We start from the raw sequence: 20,668 nt of genomic DNA on the forward strand, positions 1-20,668 counted from the left end.
CACCTCCAGCTGTGTCTGCTGCTCTGTTAGCTCTGGTGATCTTTGATATTCCCCACCCAATGGCTATGTTCTCAGAGAAGAGAGGGTTTGCTTGGGACCAGGAGGTCAGAGGAACAGACTTCCGTTTTAGATCCTAAATGACCATGGAATCCCGGTAAGAAGCAGGAGCAGGGGACACATTTTCTTTAAATCAACCCCAATGAATGGCTTCTTATGGTGGTTACTGTGATGACCAAGAAAGCCTCCATGTGACAGAAGATGCTTCTAGAAAAGAAAAAGAAGCTTCCTTTCCGATGAAGCAGTTCTTATTCACATCTGTTTGGTACGTAGGGATCTATAGGGTGAAATCGGTGCGCTGTGTCCTGATAGGTGTTTTCCTGATCCCTTATGGCCCCCAACCCTAGCTAGGGAGTAGAATCACCTGGGGAAACCACTTGGGGAGGTTTGCAGACTATGGGAGGCCCAGGCCTCACCTCCAGAAATTCTGCTCTAATTGCCAGTGGTGGGGTACAGACAGGTAAGAAGAGATTTTTATCTCCTAAAAATCAGCTAAGCGGCCATGTGATGAATAAGGAAGCTGGGCTTCAGAGATGGTAAGAGAACCCCCCACCCCCCGTTGCCGGGCCCAGCGTCACCAGGGCAAGAGACCCCAGAGCCTGGGCTCCTTCAAGCTCACCCGAAACTCTCCAGGAAGCCTTCACTGGTTCACGCCCGTGAGCACTGAGTACGGACAGGAAACCCTCACAGAGCACACGAAATGAGTTCTGCTAAGGGGACAACCAGGCTTTGAGAACTCCCGAGAGAGGGATACAGCAACTAATACGACCCAAGAGTGTCCTCCCTTGCGTCCCGGGCTGGCGGTGAGGCCTGCGGGGCAGAGGCGCCCTGGGCACGCAGTCACCCTCCAGCAGAGCCTGGCTCCCCCTGACTTTGGGTGTTGAACCTCACGAGGAAAGGGAAGGAGTTTATTACGTTCACCACCGAGGAACAGATGCCTGTGTTCAGTTTGCCCTCATACTCCGCGTTCTGTAACACGTTACGGCCCCACGGTCCGACCAGAGCCCCAGTCACGGAACAGGTGGGAGGCGCTCCTTTCCGATCCCAGCTGCAACTGATTTGAGGATGGGGGCGGGGTGGGGGGGTTCCTGGGGTGGTGGAGGAGGAGCGCTCAGCCCCGACTGTCCTTACAAATCAAGTCCGGAGGCAGAAACCCATCTTCGGGCGGAAACTGCCATCAGGTTTCTGCTTCTGGCAGTAATTTGAGAAGTCCTTTCTCAAGCGGGGGCCAAGGCATGAAGGGGTTGTATTTATAGAAGGTAAATAAATAAACCTCTCTGAGAGGTCGTGATACCTTGCAGGAAATGGGGGGCTTGCATTGCGTGAAGACTCTTCACGTAACCGGTTGTGGAAACGTTAAAGAAAACACTCGTGACGATTCTTGCCTGCCGGCTTGTAAGAAGGAAAACCACCACCTGGCGTCAGTGGGTGTCTATAAAGTGGATATGGAAAAATCTAGCAAAGTGGGTCAAAAGCAAAAATACCTTTGCTACAATATGTATCGAAAGGTGAATAAATGTAGCCATTTTAACAGTGGACCGTCCTCTGGTATTGGGAGAATTTCAGAAAATGGGGCTGTTTGCCCACTGGAGATACGATCTAGGCCTCCACGCACAGTATATAGTATAGTGTATACAGTATATATTTTAGGCCTAGCAGTGTCTTCTTTCCCGCAGGGATGTATTGCTTTAACACCCTCCCCCATGTTCCTTCCGGAAAGTTCTGAATGGTAAAGCCCTTGGTGAGAAGCTTGTCTAGATCTGGCCGGGGGCGGTCTCAGGACTCAGAGGGGTGAATCCAGGGATTCACCAGTGTGGAAATACCCACACTGCTGAGTGTTACTGTGGAGAACCGAGAAGGGAATACGTTAGAGAGAAGGGCCGGCGGGGGAGGGGCGGTCCGCAGGACACGCGGCCTGGACAGCGCGACTCCTACACCGCATGAGTCACTTTCCCTTTCTGCCACTGCAGGAAATTAAATCTGTCTGTTGCCTCCTCTTAGGTCAACCAAGGGCTCACCTCCAATCTCAGAGAGCCAATTAATTCTCCGTCTCTAAGAGGGCATTTCTCTTCCCAACCACAAAATTACAGGCATTTTTTTTAACTGCCTTCCAGCATGTCCCTCTGCACACAGCCTGAGACTGGGCTAAGGTATGAGCAAGCGTGTCCGTCAGCACACTAATACGTCTCTCGGCCCCTGTAATTTCTGCCTCATTTCCTAATACACTACGAAAGTCATTCTAGCGCCCCCCCCAGCTTCGAAATTCCAATACACCCTCCCCTGCACAACCAGGAGGCTGAATTTCCCCGTGCATCCATGGGCACCCCTCCAGCTTTGTGGCCTTCTCGGGCCTTGCTTAGGTGGGCAAGGAGGGGAGGGCATGCAGGTGGGGTATAGGCAGGACTCTGAGCAACAAGTTGGGGGGGGTCACTCCTGGAAAAGAATGTTAACAGTGTCTGGGCGGTAGCTCACGCTGGTGACTTGATTCAAAGCCACAGGTGGCCGCCCAGAGCACTAGCAAGCCGATTCCAAAAACCCCAAGGCCGGCACCACATTTGTCTGACGACTCTCCACATCAACCTTGGGGCTTAAAAGTAGAAATTCCTGGCCGTCTGAATCTCAAGCTAAAGACACGAGTCTTTCTTACAGAATTCAAAGATTTTCTTTTGGAAGCTTAAGGTTTGCTGATCCTTGAAATTCGGCATAAGATCATTCCACCCACGAAGCCAACCCTAACTGGCTGATTCTTTCTCCAAAGCCTTCTATAGCCCATTTGCCATCCTGGGTTAGGTGGTCCTCCTCGGGGCACTCAAAATCTCTTTTTTGAGAATTATTAGGATCCTTGCAACACTCCTCTGTCACGACCTAGACTGTGAGTCCCCTGAGAGGGGAAGGAGGTGGGTCTAAGTCATCTGGAAGGTCACCAACCCAGCAGGGTGACTAATACGTGGCAGAGGACTGATTAAATGTTTGTTGAATGAATAAACAAAGTCATTCTTTAGAGAGGTACAATTCTAGAAGTCCCTAACAGCCAGACGAGCGCATGTAGCGTTTCCCTCTGCGGACAGTCATTTCTGAAATTTAAGAAGCTAACGATAGATTTTGAGCTAGAATTTGAGAAAGCAAATAAGCATGGTGTCTATTTTTTCTAGACCAGGGAGAAGTCATGAATAATTAATCTCTGCTTAATGGCTGGGAAGAATGTCAGGATTTGGGGACCCGCTGATGGTGTTATAATGAACATCGATTTGGCCTCAGCGTGTTTCCAGGGCAACCTCAGCCCTCAATCAAGTCACATGACAGCGGCTGTCTCACTGGGTGTCAGTTTTCCTGGGAAGCTAATTGAAATGGAAAAAGTATATCCTTAGGTCAAGGTGGGACTTTTCTTTGGTTTCCTGCTGTTTATCAGACAAAAGAGCAGGGTGGGGAAGGGGATAGAGAATCCTGAAAGGGGGCACCTGGCTGGCTCAGAGGTATAGCACCCAAGAGGCTTGATCTCAGGGTCTTGAGTTCAAGCCCCACATTGGGCGGGAAGCCTACTTTAAAAAAAAAAAAGAGGGAGAAAGAGAAAGAAAATCCTGAAAAATAACACCATCTGTCTACATTCTGGAGAGCAGTGAGCTCATGTTATGAATCCTGGAAACCTTTCCGTCTTCCAACCCGAGGGCACCTCAGGCACAGCCGGGGCGGGGGCACAGAGGAAGCCTACCTGCGGTTCATCCGGGGTGTGCACGAGTAAAACGTGGCGAAATAGGAAGGGGGGGGCACCGGCGGCACGAAGTCCTCGGGGTCTGGGATCCGTCCGTGTTCTTCCACATCCTCGGCAGAAATCTGAGATTCGTCCTGATGAAACGAGCACCTTGGTTAGTCAACAGGCTTCACGACAGCGGCTCCGTGGGACACGGTCATGGCGCCGCCGCGTGCGGACTTACGATGCAGGCTCTTCTGGCTGCAAACATCTGGAGGTAGCGAAGGGCGGCTGCCACCAAGCAGACGGTGGTGGTCAGGGCGTTCAAGGCACACAGGGCGAAAAGGACTTTCTAGAATGAGGAAACAGTAACACCCCTGAGCACATGGAAGCTGATGACCAGAAGGCAGTAGAAAAACTCCTTTTTTTTTTTTTTAAGATTTTATTTATTTATTTATTTGGCAGATCACAAGTAGGCAGAGAGACAGGTGGAGAGAAAGGGGGGAAGCAGGCTCCCTGCTGAGCAAAGTGCCCGATGCGTGGCTCAATCCAAAGACCCTGGGATCATAGCCTGAGCCAAAAGCAGAGACCATAATCCACTGAGCCACCCAGGCGCCCGAAAAAACTTCTTTAAATAATAACAATGATGTCTCAGTAAGGCTATTCTGGTGGGAAAACACATGCCAAGCACTTTGATGTCTGGCTCATGGTAAGTGCTAAAGAAATACCGGTTATTGATACAGCTCTCGTGCGGTCATGTATTTTAATTTTAAAAATTTATCTTAGAGGCTTCCTGTCCCAGAAAGCCCTGGTATTACAAATTTTCTTTTTGCCAGCACCACGCTGTTGTCTGGAGATGTTCCGTCCAGGAGAGCAAGGGGTGCCTCCTCTGAAGCTGGTGTCCCCGGCCTCCCACTCCCATCGGCTCCCCCCGCAGCGGCCTGCTGTTTGATGGAAGCCACTGATTCTATTTCAGGAGCCACTGGCCGAGCTCCCCTGGGCACCCAACGACGACAGTGGGGGAGCGGGGGCAGGCCAGCCAGAGTGTAAAAAGGGCATCTCTTCTCCAAACCCACATCTCAAAATAGCCGTAAGGGCACTTCGAAAAGTTTCTGTTGCCACGGTCCTGGCTCCCCAGGGAGGCTTTCCCCAAGAGGGGTCCTGGCTCACAGAAAGTTTGGGGATGACTCAGATACCAGAAATCCAGAAGCCGAAGACAGAAGGCCACTTTTACATTCTACACAATTCAGAGAGCTGGCCGTTGTGAGATTCCTCCTTTGAACAAGAAAACAAACCCCAAACAAAGATCTGGAAAAAGCCCTCAGCGAGGGATTATCCAAAAGCTAATACCTCGGGGTTTACCAGCTGAGCTCATCACTCACTGGGCTAACGAGTATAGAGCCGAGCCGTAAGTCTGGACTCAACTTTGATCCAATTCCCTACTAAAGGGTAATTTTTTCCTTCTCTGCAACTGGTACCATTTATTTTTAACCTCTCGATTATTGTAGTCGTGCCCATGAAACAAGAGGCAAGGTGCATGGATTTCCCTTGCATTTTCTAACCTGTATCTCTCCTAGGTGTCTTGGCTCACCAGCATCCAACACCCATGGGCGTCCACGGAGCCAACAAAGGAGCATCAGAACAAGGATAAATGGGCATGCAGTTCAAAGGTTTTGCCCAAAACAGGGGTGTTTGGCTGGCTCAGTCGGTAGAGCACGCAGCTCTTAATCTCAGGATCATGAGTTCAAGCCCCGAGTGGGGGCAAAGCCTTCTTTAAAAATTCAAGGTAAGGTTTTGCTAAAAGCTGCATCAGCTGTGTGCACCTACACCGTGCCTGCATCTGTACGGATACACGTGTATATCAATGTACCTACACACGTATGTACAGGTTCAGGCTCCTTTATGTCTTTTGCTATCCTGTAATTCTTGAACACAAAGCAAACCAGCCGTCATCATTTCAGGGTCTCACAATCATCTGTGATTCTTCCTGGAGTCACTCCTGTCTCTGGGTCGCTGACGAGGGTTGGCTCCTACCTACTTTCAGCAGCCCCATCGTGTGAAGGAGCTAACAGAGTAAGGATATTTCAAGTAGCTCTGCCTTCTCTGAGGGTTCCAGGGTGCACTACTGACGGGGTTGGGGTCCATTCACGTTACCTTAAGCAGAAGGTGAACAGCACTACAAGGCTGAACCGGAAAGAGCTTCAAGGCATTTTCTTTGTCTGTGCATTTGGCTGGTTGAAATTCTTCACAGCAGAAGCAAATCTTGCCTTCGCCTAAGTCCACCTTAAGGAGGGAAAGGCAGAACCATAATTTAATTACTGAGAGTAAATATACAGGCTACCCACGGGAGCACTAACCCCGCAGAATGAGACACGGTGGGACAGGCTCGGGTATGCCGTCGTAAGGACAAGGTTATTTTCTGAACACGCTAATGGCCGCCGCACGTTAGCAGGGGCTCTGCTCATCTTTGTCCCTTAGGATCCCAGGCTGATGAAGCACACACTGTTTTAGGATTAATGATCGTTATGCCAGAGAGGTGGAGAGCACATGATAAAATGCACCTTGGCGCTTAAAGTAGGGCTGCTGGATAAAATAGGAGACACGCTGTTAGAAAACTATTAGCTGTCCATTTGAAACCCGGATTTGTGTTTGTACTTGCTTAATCTTGTAACTCTAGCTTAAGTCTTCCTCTTGCAAATGACGCTCACCCCTTTAGCTCCCATTTTATTGCCAAAGCGAATCCTATGGCCCTACCTACCTAACTCCAAGAGGGTGAGGAAGTTCAAGCTCCCACGTGCCTGTGGGAAACACAGGGTGTATTGGGCAAACAGTAGCCCTAAACCGTGTAGGCTTAAGGAGATCTCTCAGCTGGACATCTTCAGTGTGGTCGCAGAATTGAAGTGATAAGTCATGAGTATCTCATATTTTGTAATGAAATGTTTTGCAAACTTTTAGCCACGTATCGAAGGTTCCCTTGAATCAAGTTGTGAAAAATGCAACACCTGGTTTTGGCTAATGAACACCCGTAATTTGGGCGCAGATGGTCATTCTTACTTGCTTTGCCTCCTGAGTTGTCGGAGTTGGCTATTCTAGTGTGGCTAAAAGGGAAAGTCATGCCCTTTTCATATTTGTTAAGGAGGCAGCTTTGACGTCACTAGCTGCAAAATTCTTCAGGAATCTTTAAGAATAACTGAACGTCTACAGTGTTTGAGTTACTTAAGAGGAAAGAAAGAGTCTTTTTTCTTATTGAATTAAGATTCTTACCTTCTTTGCCGGGGGAAGTGGGGTAGGGAGAGGGTGGTGGGGTTATGGACATTGGGGAAGGTATGTGCTATGAAGTGTGTAAACCTAGCGATTCACAGATCTGTACCCCTGGGGCTAATAATACATTATATGTTAATAAAAAAATAATTTTTTTTAAAGATTCTATTTATTTGTTTGACACACAGAGAGAGAAATCACAAGTAGGCAGAGAGGCAGGCAGAGAGAGAGGGGGAAGCAGGCTCTCCACTGAGCAGAGAGCCCGATGCGGGGCTCGATCCCAGGACCCTGAGATCATGACCTGAGCCAAAGGCAGAGGCTTAACCCACTGAGCTACCCAGGCGCCCCTAAAAAATAAAGAATTTTTTTAAAAAGATTCTTATCTTCTAACCAAACTTAACCCTCTAGTTACCCTCTAGTCACAGATTTACAGTGTTTTTCCAAATTAAGAGAAAATATAGTTCTTTATAATATGTTGATTAGGAAGCAAAGGGGAAAATTTCCACTAAATATTACACATTTGGGGGGGTTTGGGTTTCTCTTTCATTGAATATGAAACTCACATACACACACACACACACACAAAAAAAAATTTACATACACAAATCTTAAGCATACCATTTACCAATTTTAAGCAATGCATCCCCTGTGCCACGTCTTTCCAACCTTACCAACATCCAGACCATAACATCACCAGAGAAAATTCCACCATGTCCTTCCCCACGAATCCCTGCCCCCACCCTCTTACAGGCTAACACTGCTTTCATTTTTTTCCACAAGGATTAGTTTTGCCTCTTCCAAAACTCCAGGGATTCTATAAGATTTTTTTATTCTCTGTCCCCAAACCACCTTGAAAGGGGATACATTATTATATCAAACACCGAGGCCCAGATCTTGACATAAATTCTGCCTCTGACACCAAGAGTTACTGGAGTTACCTCCGTCGACTCCGTCTCTACCCTTTCCTTTCCAGTTGGTTTCTGTTCCTCCCTGGTTTGCCCACAGACACTGTTATCTCCGTAATGTCCCCACACCTAAATCCACACTCTGACCCCCAGACACACACAAAAGCAAAAGACTGTGTTTGTAATTTTCTTCTACTGTCTCACATTTTTGAAGGCACCCCCTGCTGCTAAAATCTACATTCGATTTTTACTTTCTAAGGGAAAACTACTGAGGCCATTCACGCAGGATTTCTCTAGCCAAGGTCTGGGCGAGGGTGAGGTGTGCGGGGCTGGGGTGTGCAGAGACGGGGCGGGGGGATTTTATTTCCTCTTGGGCTTTCTCTTAGCCCCTCTTGTATGAATTAATAATAGTCCTTACTAATAGTCCTTACTAATGGGCTAAATTCAGCAGGTAAGTGTTACTCCTAATGGGCTTCTTCCTTTGAAGCCCAGCTGAGATCTCCCGGATTTAACACTAACAGTACTATTTGGTAGTTACAAATAAGCCACCATTCAGTTGCTACATGTACCCAAGGCCCCCTTCTTCCCAAACACCAACCACACTCACTTTTCTCAACACCATGCCCTACGGGTTTCCAGCTCTTGTACTTAGGTCAGCTTCAGAATCTCACCTACGGATTCGGCCTCCCACAGGTAATACCCGGTGTCGTCTTACAAAGCACTTCCCTCCCACTCGAGTCCATTCTTGATCCAAGGTGTCCAGTGAAGAGAGAAGACAGACCGGTATTACTTAAACATAACCAGACTTGTATGTATCCGGAAACCTCAGCTATCCGGAACTTCGGGGTGAGCTGGTCCAGATGCAAGAATTTTCCAGATGGGTGAAAGTTAATCTCTTCACACAAGGCTTTCAGAAAGTTTAATCAGTATGCAAATAAAAATGAGTATCAGTGGCCGGGCGCAGCTGACACGGCAGCCCTGAGTCTCTGCACAGAAAGGTACCAGGCGACGTAGCATTTTGGATTTCTCGTTCTTTCTGTTCCTGACCCTTCCCCTCCCTTCTTCATCTCGGCTCTGCCCCAACATTTCTGCAGAGTTGTTCCAACTTCTCTTTGATCTCTTAAGCATCCACGAACATCCCTGTGCAAGCCTCTACATAAAAACCATCCATGTTGGGGCGCCTGGGTGGCTCAGTGGGTTAAGCCTCTGCCTTTGGCTCAGGTCATGATCCCAAGGTCCTGGGATCGAGCCCCGCATCGGGCTCTCTGCTCAGCGGGGAGCCTGCTTCCCCTTCTCTCTCTCTGCCTGCCTCTCTGCCTGCTTGTGATCTCTCTCTGTGTGTCAAGTAAATAAATAAAATCTTTTAAAAAGAAAAAAAGAAAACCACCCACGCTTCGACCTTGATGCTGTTCCCTGACACCATCATCCCTGACTCCATCTCTCTCCTCGTCACCAGGATTATGGTTCTCAGCACGGGCTGCTCATTAGCATCTTCTAGGAAGCCTTTTACAAAGGAGGACACCTTCTCTCACAACCAGGGGACTGCAAGCTGACTTGACTGAGTTCTCACACGGCCACCATGAGACTGACAAACAGTAGAGAGAAACGCTTGTAGCTGGCGGAGAGTCACCAGTAGAAACGTAAGTTGAACCCTTTAATAAAGGAACTGGCTGTATACCTTAAGTTAAAAATCCTTATTCCCCAAGCACGCTGGGAAACCGTTTAGCAGTTTCTTATAAAGTTACACAGACTTAAGTTTACCACGTGACCGAGCAAATCCCACACGCCTTTATTTACTCAAGAGAAACGAGAATGGGCCCACGGGAAAAACCACAACTCCGCAAAAATGTTTACAAGAGCTCTGTTCATAATAGCCCCAAACGGGAAACAATGGGAATGTCCATCAGCAGGAGAGTGGATTCAGCAAACTGTGATATTTTTATACAATGAAATCCTCTTGTGCAAAAATAGAAAAAAAAGAAAAAAGCAACGGACACAACACAAAATCATGGCTGGATCTCCGAAGTGTTATGCTGAGCAAAGTAAGACAGAGACAAAAAGGTACATACCTGAGGATTCCATTTGGGTGAAACACAAGAACTGGCCAGACGAATGTTCTAGCTCTGGTCTGGGGGGGTATACATGAATGTATACATTGGTCAAGATGAATGTATACACTGGCCAAAACTCAGTGAACTGTACACTTGAGATCTGTGCGTGTCAGTGTAAATTTTCACTCCATTTTAAAGAATGGATGGAGCCGCCAAAGGATTGAATGTGTAATTTTTAAAGAAATGAGACAAACCGAAGAAACACTGTACCTTCCCCACCAGGAACGCTCTCTGACCTGGGAAGGGGTTGTGCAAGAGGGTAAGGGTGGCTTGATTGTTTTTATCGGCCAAAACCCAAACTACTCCAGACAACAAGGCAATAGAGAATTAACCTGTTCAAAGCAAAGAGTGTTAGATCTGTAAGTGAGAAACACAGTATGGGGGTGGGGGGGGATACAGTAGGTCCCATTTTTGGAAAAGAAATCGCAATTAGGTCCACCCCCTACCTGTTTAGGTGGGATCACCTGAACACATGGAGGGACACCCCCAGTTATCAGCAAGAATTTGGGGGAACTAGCATGGTGGGGAGGGAATGAGGAAGAGTGTCCCCTTCCCCAAAAAGATTTCATTGGTCAAATAGCCTCCCTAATGGAAAACAACAGTTATGATATGGTCCCACTGATGGAAATTGTGTTTTTATGGATATAAAGACGTGCCCCCAAAATCTGCCTAACAGTTAATCGCGTTTACCCAGAAGAGTGAAATTTCAAGTGATTTTTAAGTTCTTTCCTATATGTTTATGACTTGTCTGAATTTTTACTGTTTTATAATCAGATACAATCACAGAGTGGGTTTTTGTGGTGGGGATAAATGTTTAATTAAAAATACACTTAAAGGGGGGCACCTGGGTGGCTCAGTGGTTAAGCTGCTGCCTTCGCTCAGGTCATGATCCCAGTGTCCCGGGATCGAGTCCCACATCGGGCTCCTTGCTCAGCGGGGAGCCTGCTTCTCTCTCTTCCTCTCCCTGCCACTTCGCCTGCTTGTGCACTCTCTCTCTCTCTCTCTGACAAATAAATAAATAAAATCTTTAAAAAAAAAATACACTTAAAGGGCGCCAGGGTGGCTCAGTGGGTTGAGCCTCTGCCTTCAGCTCAGGTCATGATCCCAGGGTCCTAGAATTGAGTCCCACATTGTGTTCTCTGCTCAGCAGGGAGCCTGCTTCCTCCTCTCTCTCTGCCTGCCTCTCTGCCTACTTGTGATCTCTCTGTCAAATAAATAAATAAAAATCTTTTTAAAAAATAAAATAAATAAAAATACACTTAAAATATTAAAAGATAAGGATGCCTAGACCCCTCCCCCTTTCTAGGTCAATGGACAATCTTTGGGAATGGGGCCCCATCCCGTTAGAAGATTCTTTACAAAGTGCCCGCAAGGGATGGGTACGCAGAATAGAGAACCACAGAATTTCTCAGAAAGTCCATTACATGTATCTTTGACCCCTCGCAATGTGGCTTCTGCTTTTCCAAGAGCTACCAAAGCTCCCTTTCCACTACTGCCTCCTGAGTCCTCTCTCGGGCTCTACCCACTCTCATTATCTACTCATCACTCAAGGTCCAGCTCACATACCTACATTCCTTATCTCTGCCCGGATACAAGCCCTTCTTTCTCTGCGTGCCCCAGGCGCTGTCTCCCTCTGACGGCCAGACCCGGCCCATCTACCTGCCAGCGGACACGTATCCATTCCCTCTGCAAACACCACTCAAGCGTTCGCCGTGCCTGTCCTGTTCCGCTTGCGCATCATAAACTTCTAGGTCAGCAACGAGGTCTGACTTTCCTTTCTACTCTCAGCAGCCTCTCTAATCAGTGTCTTGACATAAGAGGAGCTACAGTTTGGCCAAACTGTCTTTCCAGATAGGGCGACTTTTCACTTTCAGCCTGGGTCTAGCCTCTTGGCCCCTTCTAATTGGCTGTGTGATGAGTAATTAGAAAACCAAGCTTGGCTCAACATTTTGTTTTGTTTTGTTTCGTTTTGTTCCTGGGAACTCTGTCTGTGAAGGAGTGGGAGGCAGCTCCGGGGACCACTGAGAACTCCCAAATAGAGAAGCTAACATTGCCCTTGGGGAGATCCCGGCTCAGAAGAAGGGAGGAGACAGGTGCACGGAGATCTCTAGTCCAAAAAATGAAAAGGACATATGTCTGAGAGGTGGACATGTAGGACACTCTGGAAGATTATCTTTCCTAGGGGTTCAGGGACTATATCCTGAAGGAGTTACTCTTTGCATGGAGCTGTGAAGGACTGATATTTGGGGGAACAAGGACTGAGGGATAGGGAATTTGCGGGGAGAGATGGTGTTGTGAAAAGTAAGAAAATAAGGCCATGTCAGGCGGTCTTTGGAGCAAGAACAGGCAGTGCGAGCTGCCTCCGAGAGCTGGCAAGACAAGGTGAATTGCACAAGGCCTATAAAACCAGAAAAGTCTGTGAGCCTGGGGTCCCATGACGGAAGTTCATTAAACAACGGTGTGACAAAATCGGAAAACTTGTGAAGGAGTGTGCAGAGAGAGCACCAGGTTTGTGGTGAATCCCTGAGTCTGCCCATCAGGGAAGGCCTGGGCTTTATCAGTGTTTTGAGAAATGCAGCCCCTCCTCCAGTGGCAACCTCATGGTTTCTAAGGGGCCACACTGCCTTGTCACCAAGTCCCAAGTAGCTGAGACTGACTACAGCTTCTCAAGACTCCAGTCCCTTCGCTTTGGGCCACAGGGAAGTATGTGTCACTGAGAAGTCGTTTTCAGCAGTCCAAAGTTGGCCAGCAATTGGGTATACACCCAAAAGAACTGAAAGCAAGGTCTCAAAGAGATATTTGTATGCCCATTTTTATGGCACTTTACTGTCTTTGTGGTTAAAAGAATCATACGGTATGTGCGTGCAGTGGAATATTATGGTTGCCAGAGGCAGGGCCGGGTGGGAAGGGCAGGGGGAGGCCCCGGAGAGTGAGGGAGCTGTTTAATAGGTTCAGAGTTGCAGTTCTGCAACAGGAAAAGTGTTCCCGAGATCGGCTACACAACAATGTGAATATGCTTCAACCACTGAACTGAACTCTGAAAAATGAAGACGGTACATTTTATGCGACCACATGCATTTTGCCACAATCAAAAATTAAAAGAAAATATTCAGAGATGTTGCAGGCCCACAACCTCGTCTCCACAATCCTGAAATTCAAAAAGCCCTGGAAACTAGACGTTGTGATGACAGCCTGTTGCCCCGGAGTCCGGGGCGGTGGGGGGCAGGGGGTGCTACAGCGTTAAGTCGTGTCTGCGTCAGGTTCATCTTCTCAAAAATCGGGAAAACTCTGAAATACAACCGGCCTCCAGAAGTTTCCGAGACAGGACTGCTCTCCTGTATTCTGATCACGTCCGCTTTCCCCCTTCGGAGGAGACCGAGCCGTTCCCTAACTAACGACGCACGCATTTTACTGTGGCTCTGGGGCTCTGCTAGCTGGCCCCTGCTTTGGAAACAAAATGCCTGAATTCGGCCAGGGCAAGCGGGTAAACGAAGCAGAGAGCAGGCTTCCTTCGTGGCTGCTGCCTACCGCCTCCCACCACCACCCCCAGGAAAGCCAGGGTCCCAGCAGGTGCCCAGCGATGGTTTAGGTCGACTTACCAGATCACACCTGGGCACGCTGGACACAAACTGGGCGCCCTGGCAGCCGAGGATAAATCCAGCTAGATTTAAGAGGACACACACCACGGAGAGCAGCACAAAGAGATTCACCTGAAGTGGCAGGAAAAGAGGCCATTAAAAAAGACAGTAGCTAAATCAGAGTTTTGTCTGAGTAAAAATAAATAAATAAATAAAATTCATATTCTCTTCCTAGAGGACACACATTTTTTTTTAAGTCAGAACCATGTTCTTAATGTACCAACGTTTCGTTCATGTTGTAGAACTTTAAAACTGTGTTGAGGAGGACCACTGACTCTCAAGTCTTGTCAATAATTTCAAGTCCCTCGTTTTTTTTTGCCTCTCTTTGCATCTAAGGAAGTTCTGACTCCCTAGATCCGATCTGTTCATTGCATTAAAGCCATGGCCAATTCCTCCTTGAGCCCTTGTTATTTTTTTCTGAGTTTTGCAGGATCAATTGGTAAGTAGGTAAATGGAGAATTCTAGCATATTCTACTAGAACCCAGGAAAGTCGAAGCACTCAGAGCCCTTACTGGCCAGAAGTAAAAATAAAAGTAAGTCTTTTCTCAGTTCCAAACAGTGTAGGTACTAAAAAATAAGTCTACAGTGATCTTCTATGTACTTTTCTCCAAAGCTAAATGTTCCATATGTTACGCTAAATAATTCAGAATTGACAGCAATCAACCAAGAAGCCAGATTTTACTTAGTGCCAATTAGAGACTGCTATAGCTTTTCAACTTGAGGACTATATTGATGATCGAAATCAAATCTCATCACAAATAGGTCGTGATCCCAGGTTCCTGGGATCGAGTCCCGCATCGGGCTCCCTGCTCAGCGGGGAGCCTGCTTCCCTCTCTCTCTCTCTCTCTCTCTGCCTGCCTCTCTGTCTACTTGTAATCTCTGTCTGTCAAATAAACAAATAAAATCTTAAAAAAAAAAAAAATCACGTGATGTTGTTTCCTAAGAGGAATTCTTCCTGCCTCTCCAGGAGTAGTCTGACCTCCCTCCTTTCCTTGTTTTGTTGAACTCTAAAAGGGCTATGCGTGCTGTCATCAGATCTTGGGGGAACTGCCGGCCGCAGCTGCTGGGTTACTATTTCTCATGATTTGTCAGTGTCTGTGGGACTTACCTGGGTCAGGAGCAAGAAGAGCCACCCCCCTCCCCCGGGCACAGTGTCAGTCATTGTCATGCCAAAGCTTTGGAAAATGAGGAGGCCCAGTTAGCCAAGGACAGAACATGATCTTCTCACCTGGGCTTCTCCTGTGCACCGGCAGCAGCTACTCAAAGACACACCTAATACATCTGGAATCTTCATACCCAGTAACATAGTTATTGTTACTATGGGGAAGTCTAACTTTCCTTTGAAAATTATCTTTTCATGCAACAACAGATGCTTTGAAAAGAAGGCGTGGTTATAATCCTTATGCCCACCAGCACATCACAAATCTTCATAACTATGGGGCACCTGGTGGCTCAGTCAGTTGAGCACAACTCTTGGTTTCAGCTCAGGTCATGATCTCAGGGTCTTGAGATCAAGCCCCACATGGGGTTCTGTGCCCACCTCACAGTCTGCTTGTCCCTCTCCTTCTGCCCTTCCCCCATGTGCTCAGTCTCTCTCTCTCTCTCTCAAATAATCTTTTATAAATAAATAAATTAAAATCCTCATAACTAGCGATTAGCAGCATCAGATATAGAAAGAGTGAGGGTTCATTACTTCCAGCACAGGTTCCCAAATCTCTTTATTAAAATCTTCAATCCACGGGGCGCCTGGGTGGCTCAGTGGGTTAAAGCCTCTGTCTTCAGCTCAGGTCATGATCTCAGGGTCCTGGGATCGAGCCCTGCATCGGGCTCTTTGCTCAGCAGGGAGCCTACTTCCCCCTCTCTCTCTGCCTGCCTCTCTGCCAACTTGTGATCTCTCTCTGTCAAATAAATAAAATCTTAAAAAAAAAAAAAAAGTTTAAAAAAAAAAATAAAATAAAATCTTCAATCCAGCTCATCAAATGACACTGTTAAGAAAACCAGTAGGCAAGCCACAGACTGGGAGAAAACATTTCATGCATGTATTAAACAAAGAACATTTATCCAGATATAGGTATAACTCCTCAATTCAATAATAATAAAAAACAGACAACAGAAAATCGGGCAAAAGACTTGGACAGATATTTCACAAAGGAAGACATAGGAATGGTCAATAAGCCCACGAAAAGTTACTCAAAATCATTAGTCATCACGAATGCAAATTAAAACCACAGTGAGATACCACTTCACATCAACTAGAATGGTTAAACTTAGAAAGAGTGACAACAGCAAGTGCTGGTGAGGACGAGGAGCACACGGACCCTCCCGCGTTGCTTGTCTGAGTATAAAATGCCACTTCTTAAAAACTAAATGTAAATTTCCTTGCCAAAGAATTCCAAATACTGTTGACCCTTGTACAATGCAGGGCTCAGGGGTGCTCACCCTGAACCCCGGCATGCAGTACAAAATCGGAATATGACTTCCGAATGCCCATAAACTTAACTATTAATAGCCTACTATTGACCAGAAGCCTTGCCAATAACAGAGTCAGTTAACACATATATGGCATGTTATATGTGTTATATACTACATTCTTACAAGAAAGGAAGCTCAAGAAAAGAACATGTTATTATATTAAGACAATCATAAGGGAGAGAAAACATTTACAATTCTGTACTATTTTTATTAACAACAAAGTCTGGGGGTGCCTGAGTGGCTCAGTGGGTTGAGCATCTGCCTTTGGCTTGGGTCATGATCCCAGGGTCCTAGGATGGAGCCCTGCCTGCATTGGGCTCCCTGATGAGTGGGGAGTCTACTTTTCCCTCTCCCTCTGTGTGCTCTTTCTCTCTCAAATAAATCTAAAAAAAAAAAAAAAGAAAAGAAAAGAAAAAAGAAAGAATATGCATGTAAGTGGACCCATGCAGTTCAAACCTCTGTTGTTCCAAGGTCAACTGTGGAGATAGTCCATCCTCGACTCCCTATTCCCTAACCATGGGTTGTAGCAGGTGAGTTCCTTCCAAAGAATACATATGGAAGGGAGAGCGGGAGCAATCTTCTAGTGGAGAACCCTGAGAAGCCAGGGGACCGAGGTTAATATCACTGATAAGTCGCGTGGACGGCATGCACCCCTGACATGATGTGATGAAAATGGCATTTTACCTCTGTGTCTTGCTCTGCCAAACTGATGATAATCTCAGTCTAATCATAAGAGAAACATCAGATAATTCCAACTGAGGTCCGTGCTACCAAATACCTGACAAGTACTCTGCGAAATGGTCAAGTTCATCAAAAACAAGAGAAATCTGAGAAACTGTCACAGCCAAGCGAAGCCTAAGGAGACATGACAAGCAAACATAATGTGGCCTCCTAGGCTGGGATAAGGGACATAAAAAGAACATTAGATACAAATAAGAAAATCTGAAGAGTACGGATTTTAGTTGATAATAATGTATCAATATTGGTTCGTTAGTTGCAACAAATGTACTATACTAAAGTAAGGTGTCAATGATGGGGAAACTGAGTATGGTGTATACACGACCTCTATTATCTTTAAAATATTTCTGTAACTCTAACACTGTTTTACAGTAAAACATGTAATTTAAAAACTGCAAAAAAAAAAAAAAACTGAATATACACCTTCCTTTTGACCTGCTCTTCCTCTCCTAGGAACAGACCCAGAGAAATGACTGCAGTTACCCACAAAAAGACTTACAGAAGAATGTTTACAGCAGCTTTGTGCATATTAGACCAAAAGTAAAAATAACTCAAAATATCCAAGAGCAGGAGAAAAAGGAAACATATTGTGGCATTTCCGAATAATGGAATACTTCCAGCAATAAAGGGAACACACTACTGATGTACAACAACACACAGAAGTTCAAACACGTTGAGTGAAGTAAGCCAGATATTATATGATTCCACCTACATGAAGTTCAAGAAAAGACAAAATAATCGTAGTGATAGAAATCGGAAGACTGGTGCCTATTTGGTGGGGGGCGGGGATTGACTGGGAAGAAAGAGAAGAATTGTCTGGAATGATAGAAATGTTCCATATGTTCTTTGGGATGTTGTCTACATTGGTGTATCCAACTCTCAAAACCTAGCTAATTTTAGAACACTTTTGATCAGGGATTTATATAAATTATATTTAGTATATATTTTTTAAAGATTTTATTTATTTATTTGACAGAGAGAGATCACAAGCAGGCAGAGAGGCAGGCAGAGAGAGAGGAGGAAGCAGGCTCCCTGCTGAGCAGAGAGCCCGATGCGGGACTCGATTCCAGGACCCTGAGATCATGACCTGAGCCGAAGGCAGAGGCTTAACCCACGGAGCCACCCAGGTGCCCAATTATATTTAGTATATTAAAAAGAAAGTAAAATGGGCACCTGGGTGGCTCAGTTGGTTGGGCGACTGCCTTCAGCTCAGGTCATGATCCCGGAGTCCTAGGATCGGGTCCTGCATTGGACTTTCATCTCCATGGGGAGTCTGCTTCTCCCTCTGACCTTCTCCCCCTCATGTTCTCTCTCACTCTCTCTCTCGAATAAATAAATAAAATCATTTTTAAAAAGAAAAGTAAAAAAGAAAGACAATTCTGAATCCATTCTGCCAAGACAGGAATGTGAGATCATACAATGGATGGGGCTACTTCTTAAACGTCGGAATAACAAACGAGCTGAGAGAATGTTCCAGAGGTTCACTGCCTGGTAGACTTAGCTCCTGTCCCGCACTGGATGGGTTGCCAACGAGAAGTCAGAGTCAGATCACTGAACACCAACCCCAGAATGAGGACACAGCCAAGGCACATAGGCTGTGTACAAAATCACCGTGCCCTGTTCCCCATACTTATTCCTTCCGGTGGCTTTTTTATTACTATCATTAAAACTCTGGCCGAGCTTATTGGTTATTTGGTCATTCGAATTAGTCTAGTGCAGAAACAGCAGCATGTATCAGACATGGGAACTAGTAGGATACCAAGCTTGTCTCCTTCAGAGGCTGAATCAGGTTCAAGGGTGTATAATAGTGGAGTTACAAGGGACCCAGCTGGGATTTACAGGGACTTTCGGGATAGACCTCTCTGGCTTTCACCCAGCTATAATCGTGTAATTTCCAAGACCCAAATTTCCATCCCACTCATCACCAGAGGGTGTCCTCGCAAACAGAAGGCAGGAAGACATCAGCTACTAAGGAGGAACATCCTAGTCACAAAGTCTGCTCAGCTCTGTTTGCGAAGGGCAAGGATTTCTTACATTTCTTATATTCTCATCATTCTTGCTTTTTATTTTTTTTAATTTTTTAAAGATTTTATTTATTTATTTGACAGAGAGAGACAAAGCGAGAGAGGGAATACGAGCAGGGAGAGTAGGAGAGGGAGAGGGAGAAGCAGGCTCCCTGCGGCAGAGAACCCGATGTGGGGCTCGATCCCAGGACTCTGGGATCATGACCTGAGCCGAAGGCAGACATGTATCAGTCATGTATCAGTCATGTATCAGTCTTAACAACTGAGCCACCCAGGTGCCCCAATTCTTTCTTTTTAAAAAAGAAATCATTGCAGGTGACTTGAATTTTCTCTTTCCGGCAAGCACCTGAATTTGGAACCAAGATGCCTGGTTCGTTTGCCATGATATTTTTAAAAAAAAATTTTTTTTAAGATTTTATTTATTCATTTGACAGAGATCACAAGTAGGCAGAGAGGCAGGCAGAGAGAGGGAAAGGAGGAAGCAGGCTCCCCGCTGAGCAGAGAGCCCAATGCGGGGCTCCATCCCAGGACCCTGGGATCATGACCTGAGCCGAAGGCAGAGGCCACCCACTGAGCCACCCAGGCACCCCCACCGTGATATTTTAAGCAACCTCTGTGAGACTCACTTTTCTCATCAAACAGGTCTATATTCCTAGCCACCTCAAAAGATTAATGAGAGAATCACACAAAATGCTGTCCAAAAAAGTCCTCTGCACGCTGCAGAATGCTATGCAATCGGTCTCATTATTTATAATAATAGGCAGTTCCCCTTTGGGGGAGCAGCTTGTTATCACAAAATGGATTTCACTAGGCCCAGTACCGGCATTTTCTCCTCAACACCTGGGACATGCTGGAGTTAATGGCAGTTAGAGAGACACTCTGATTGTAAGAATAATCTGGAGGTATACTGTTTCCAAAACTTCTCTAAGAAGAATTCTTCCTACAGCCTGCAGATAAGTTCCTACAGGAACTCACTACATGTTGACCATGGACCCTTATGCGGAAGAGACCTCCTGACCCTCTCGCCTGAGCTCTTCCCAAGGAGGCTGGCCTATGAAGACTATATCCATGGGTCCCCTTTGGTCTCTTGTCTTTAGTGAAGTTCAGCCATTGGGGGGCCCTTGTGAAGACCGGAAGGAGGGAGGTGGGTGACGTGGGTAATTACTCCATAGGTTCCTTCCCTGTAGGCTGTGTCCCTTAACGGAAAGCCACAGGTTCTTTCAAGGGATCCTCGGTCCCTGATTCCAAATTCCAGATTCTAGTCAAGCCTCGGGACAATCCCAGCTTCACGGTTTCCTACACCTTGCACATTCCTTCATGAACAAGCCCTTTATGAACCTCTTCTCAAGGAATAATTTTCTCGTTATCTGTGCCCTGCCAGGACCTTGACTAATATTCTCTATAAATTTCTTCCTTACATTTGACCTATATTTTTTCTGATCTCTAAGCTTTGTTCCTATTGTTCTCAACTCACAGTCATCACCACCTGTCCCGTGAAGGGAACACCATGGGTTACATACAGTTCCTGAATTCTACCAAGACCAAATCATCATTGGAATTTACCATCAAGAAACGGAAAAGTCCAGAGTCGATGCAGAAGGGTCCTTCTAGAACTTGGATTTTAGACATGAAAGACAGTGGGACCCAAAAAGTGGAAGGCTTGCCCTCCATAACTGGCATCGGGGGCTTTTAAGGGTAAGGTGCAAAATCCAAGATCCAAAGAGCTGGTCCTCTCCCAGGACGGGCAACATGAGTGATACCTTTTATGCCTTTG

At 46.4% G+C, this 20,668-nt stretch overlaps 1 protein-coding gene across 2 annotated transcripts in view; it reads right to left on the reverse strand.

Annotated features, from left to right (window-relative positions):
• FAM189A2 (family with sequence similarity 189 member A2) overlaps positions 1–20,668 on the reverse strand; it is a 63,212-nt gene that overhangs the window by 10,593 nt on the left and 31,951 nt on the right. For both annotated transcript variants that reach the window (XM_032308668.1, XM_032308669.1), the window contains 4 exons: positions 13,622–13,732; positions 5,900–6,028; positions 3,990–4,097; positions 3,767–3,900 (listed from right to left, as the gene is read on the reverse strand). In XM_032308668.1, coding sequence (XP_032164559.1) covers positions 3,767–3,900; positions 3,990–4,097; positions 5,900–6,028; positions 13,622–13,732 — 482 coding nt within the window. The remainder of the gene's footprint in view (positions 1–3,766; positions 3,901–3,989; positions 4,098–5,899; positions 6,029–13,621; positions 13,733–20,668) is intronic.

The sequence above is a fragment of the Mustela erminea genome, chromosome 12 (genome assembly GCF_009829155.1).
Source record: "Mustela erminea isolate mMusErm1 chromosome 12, mMusErm1.Pri, whole genome shotgun sequence".
In the NCBI taxonomy this organism is placed as follows: domain Eukaryota; kingdom Metazoa; phylum Chordata; class Mammalia; order Carnivora; family Mustelidae; genus Mustela; species Mustela erminea.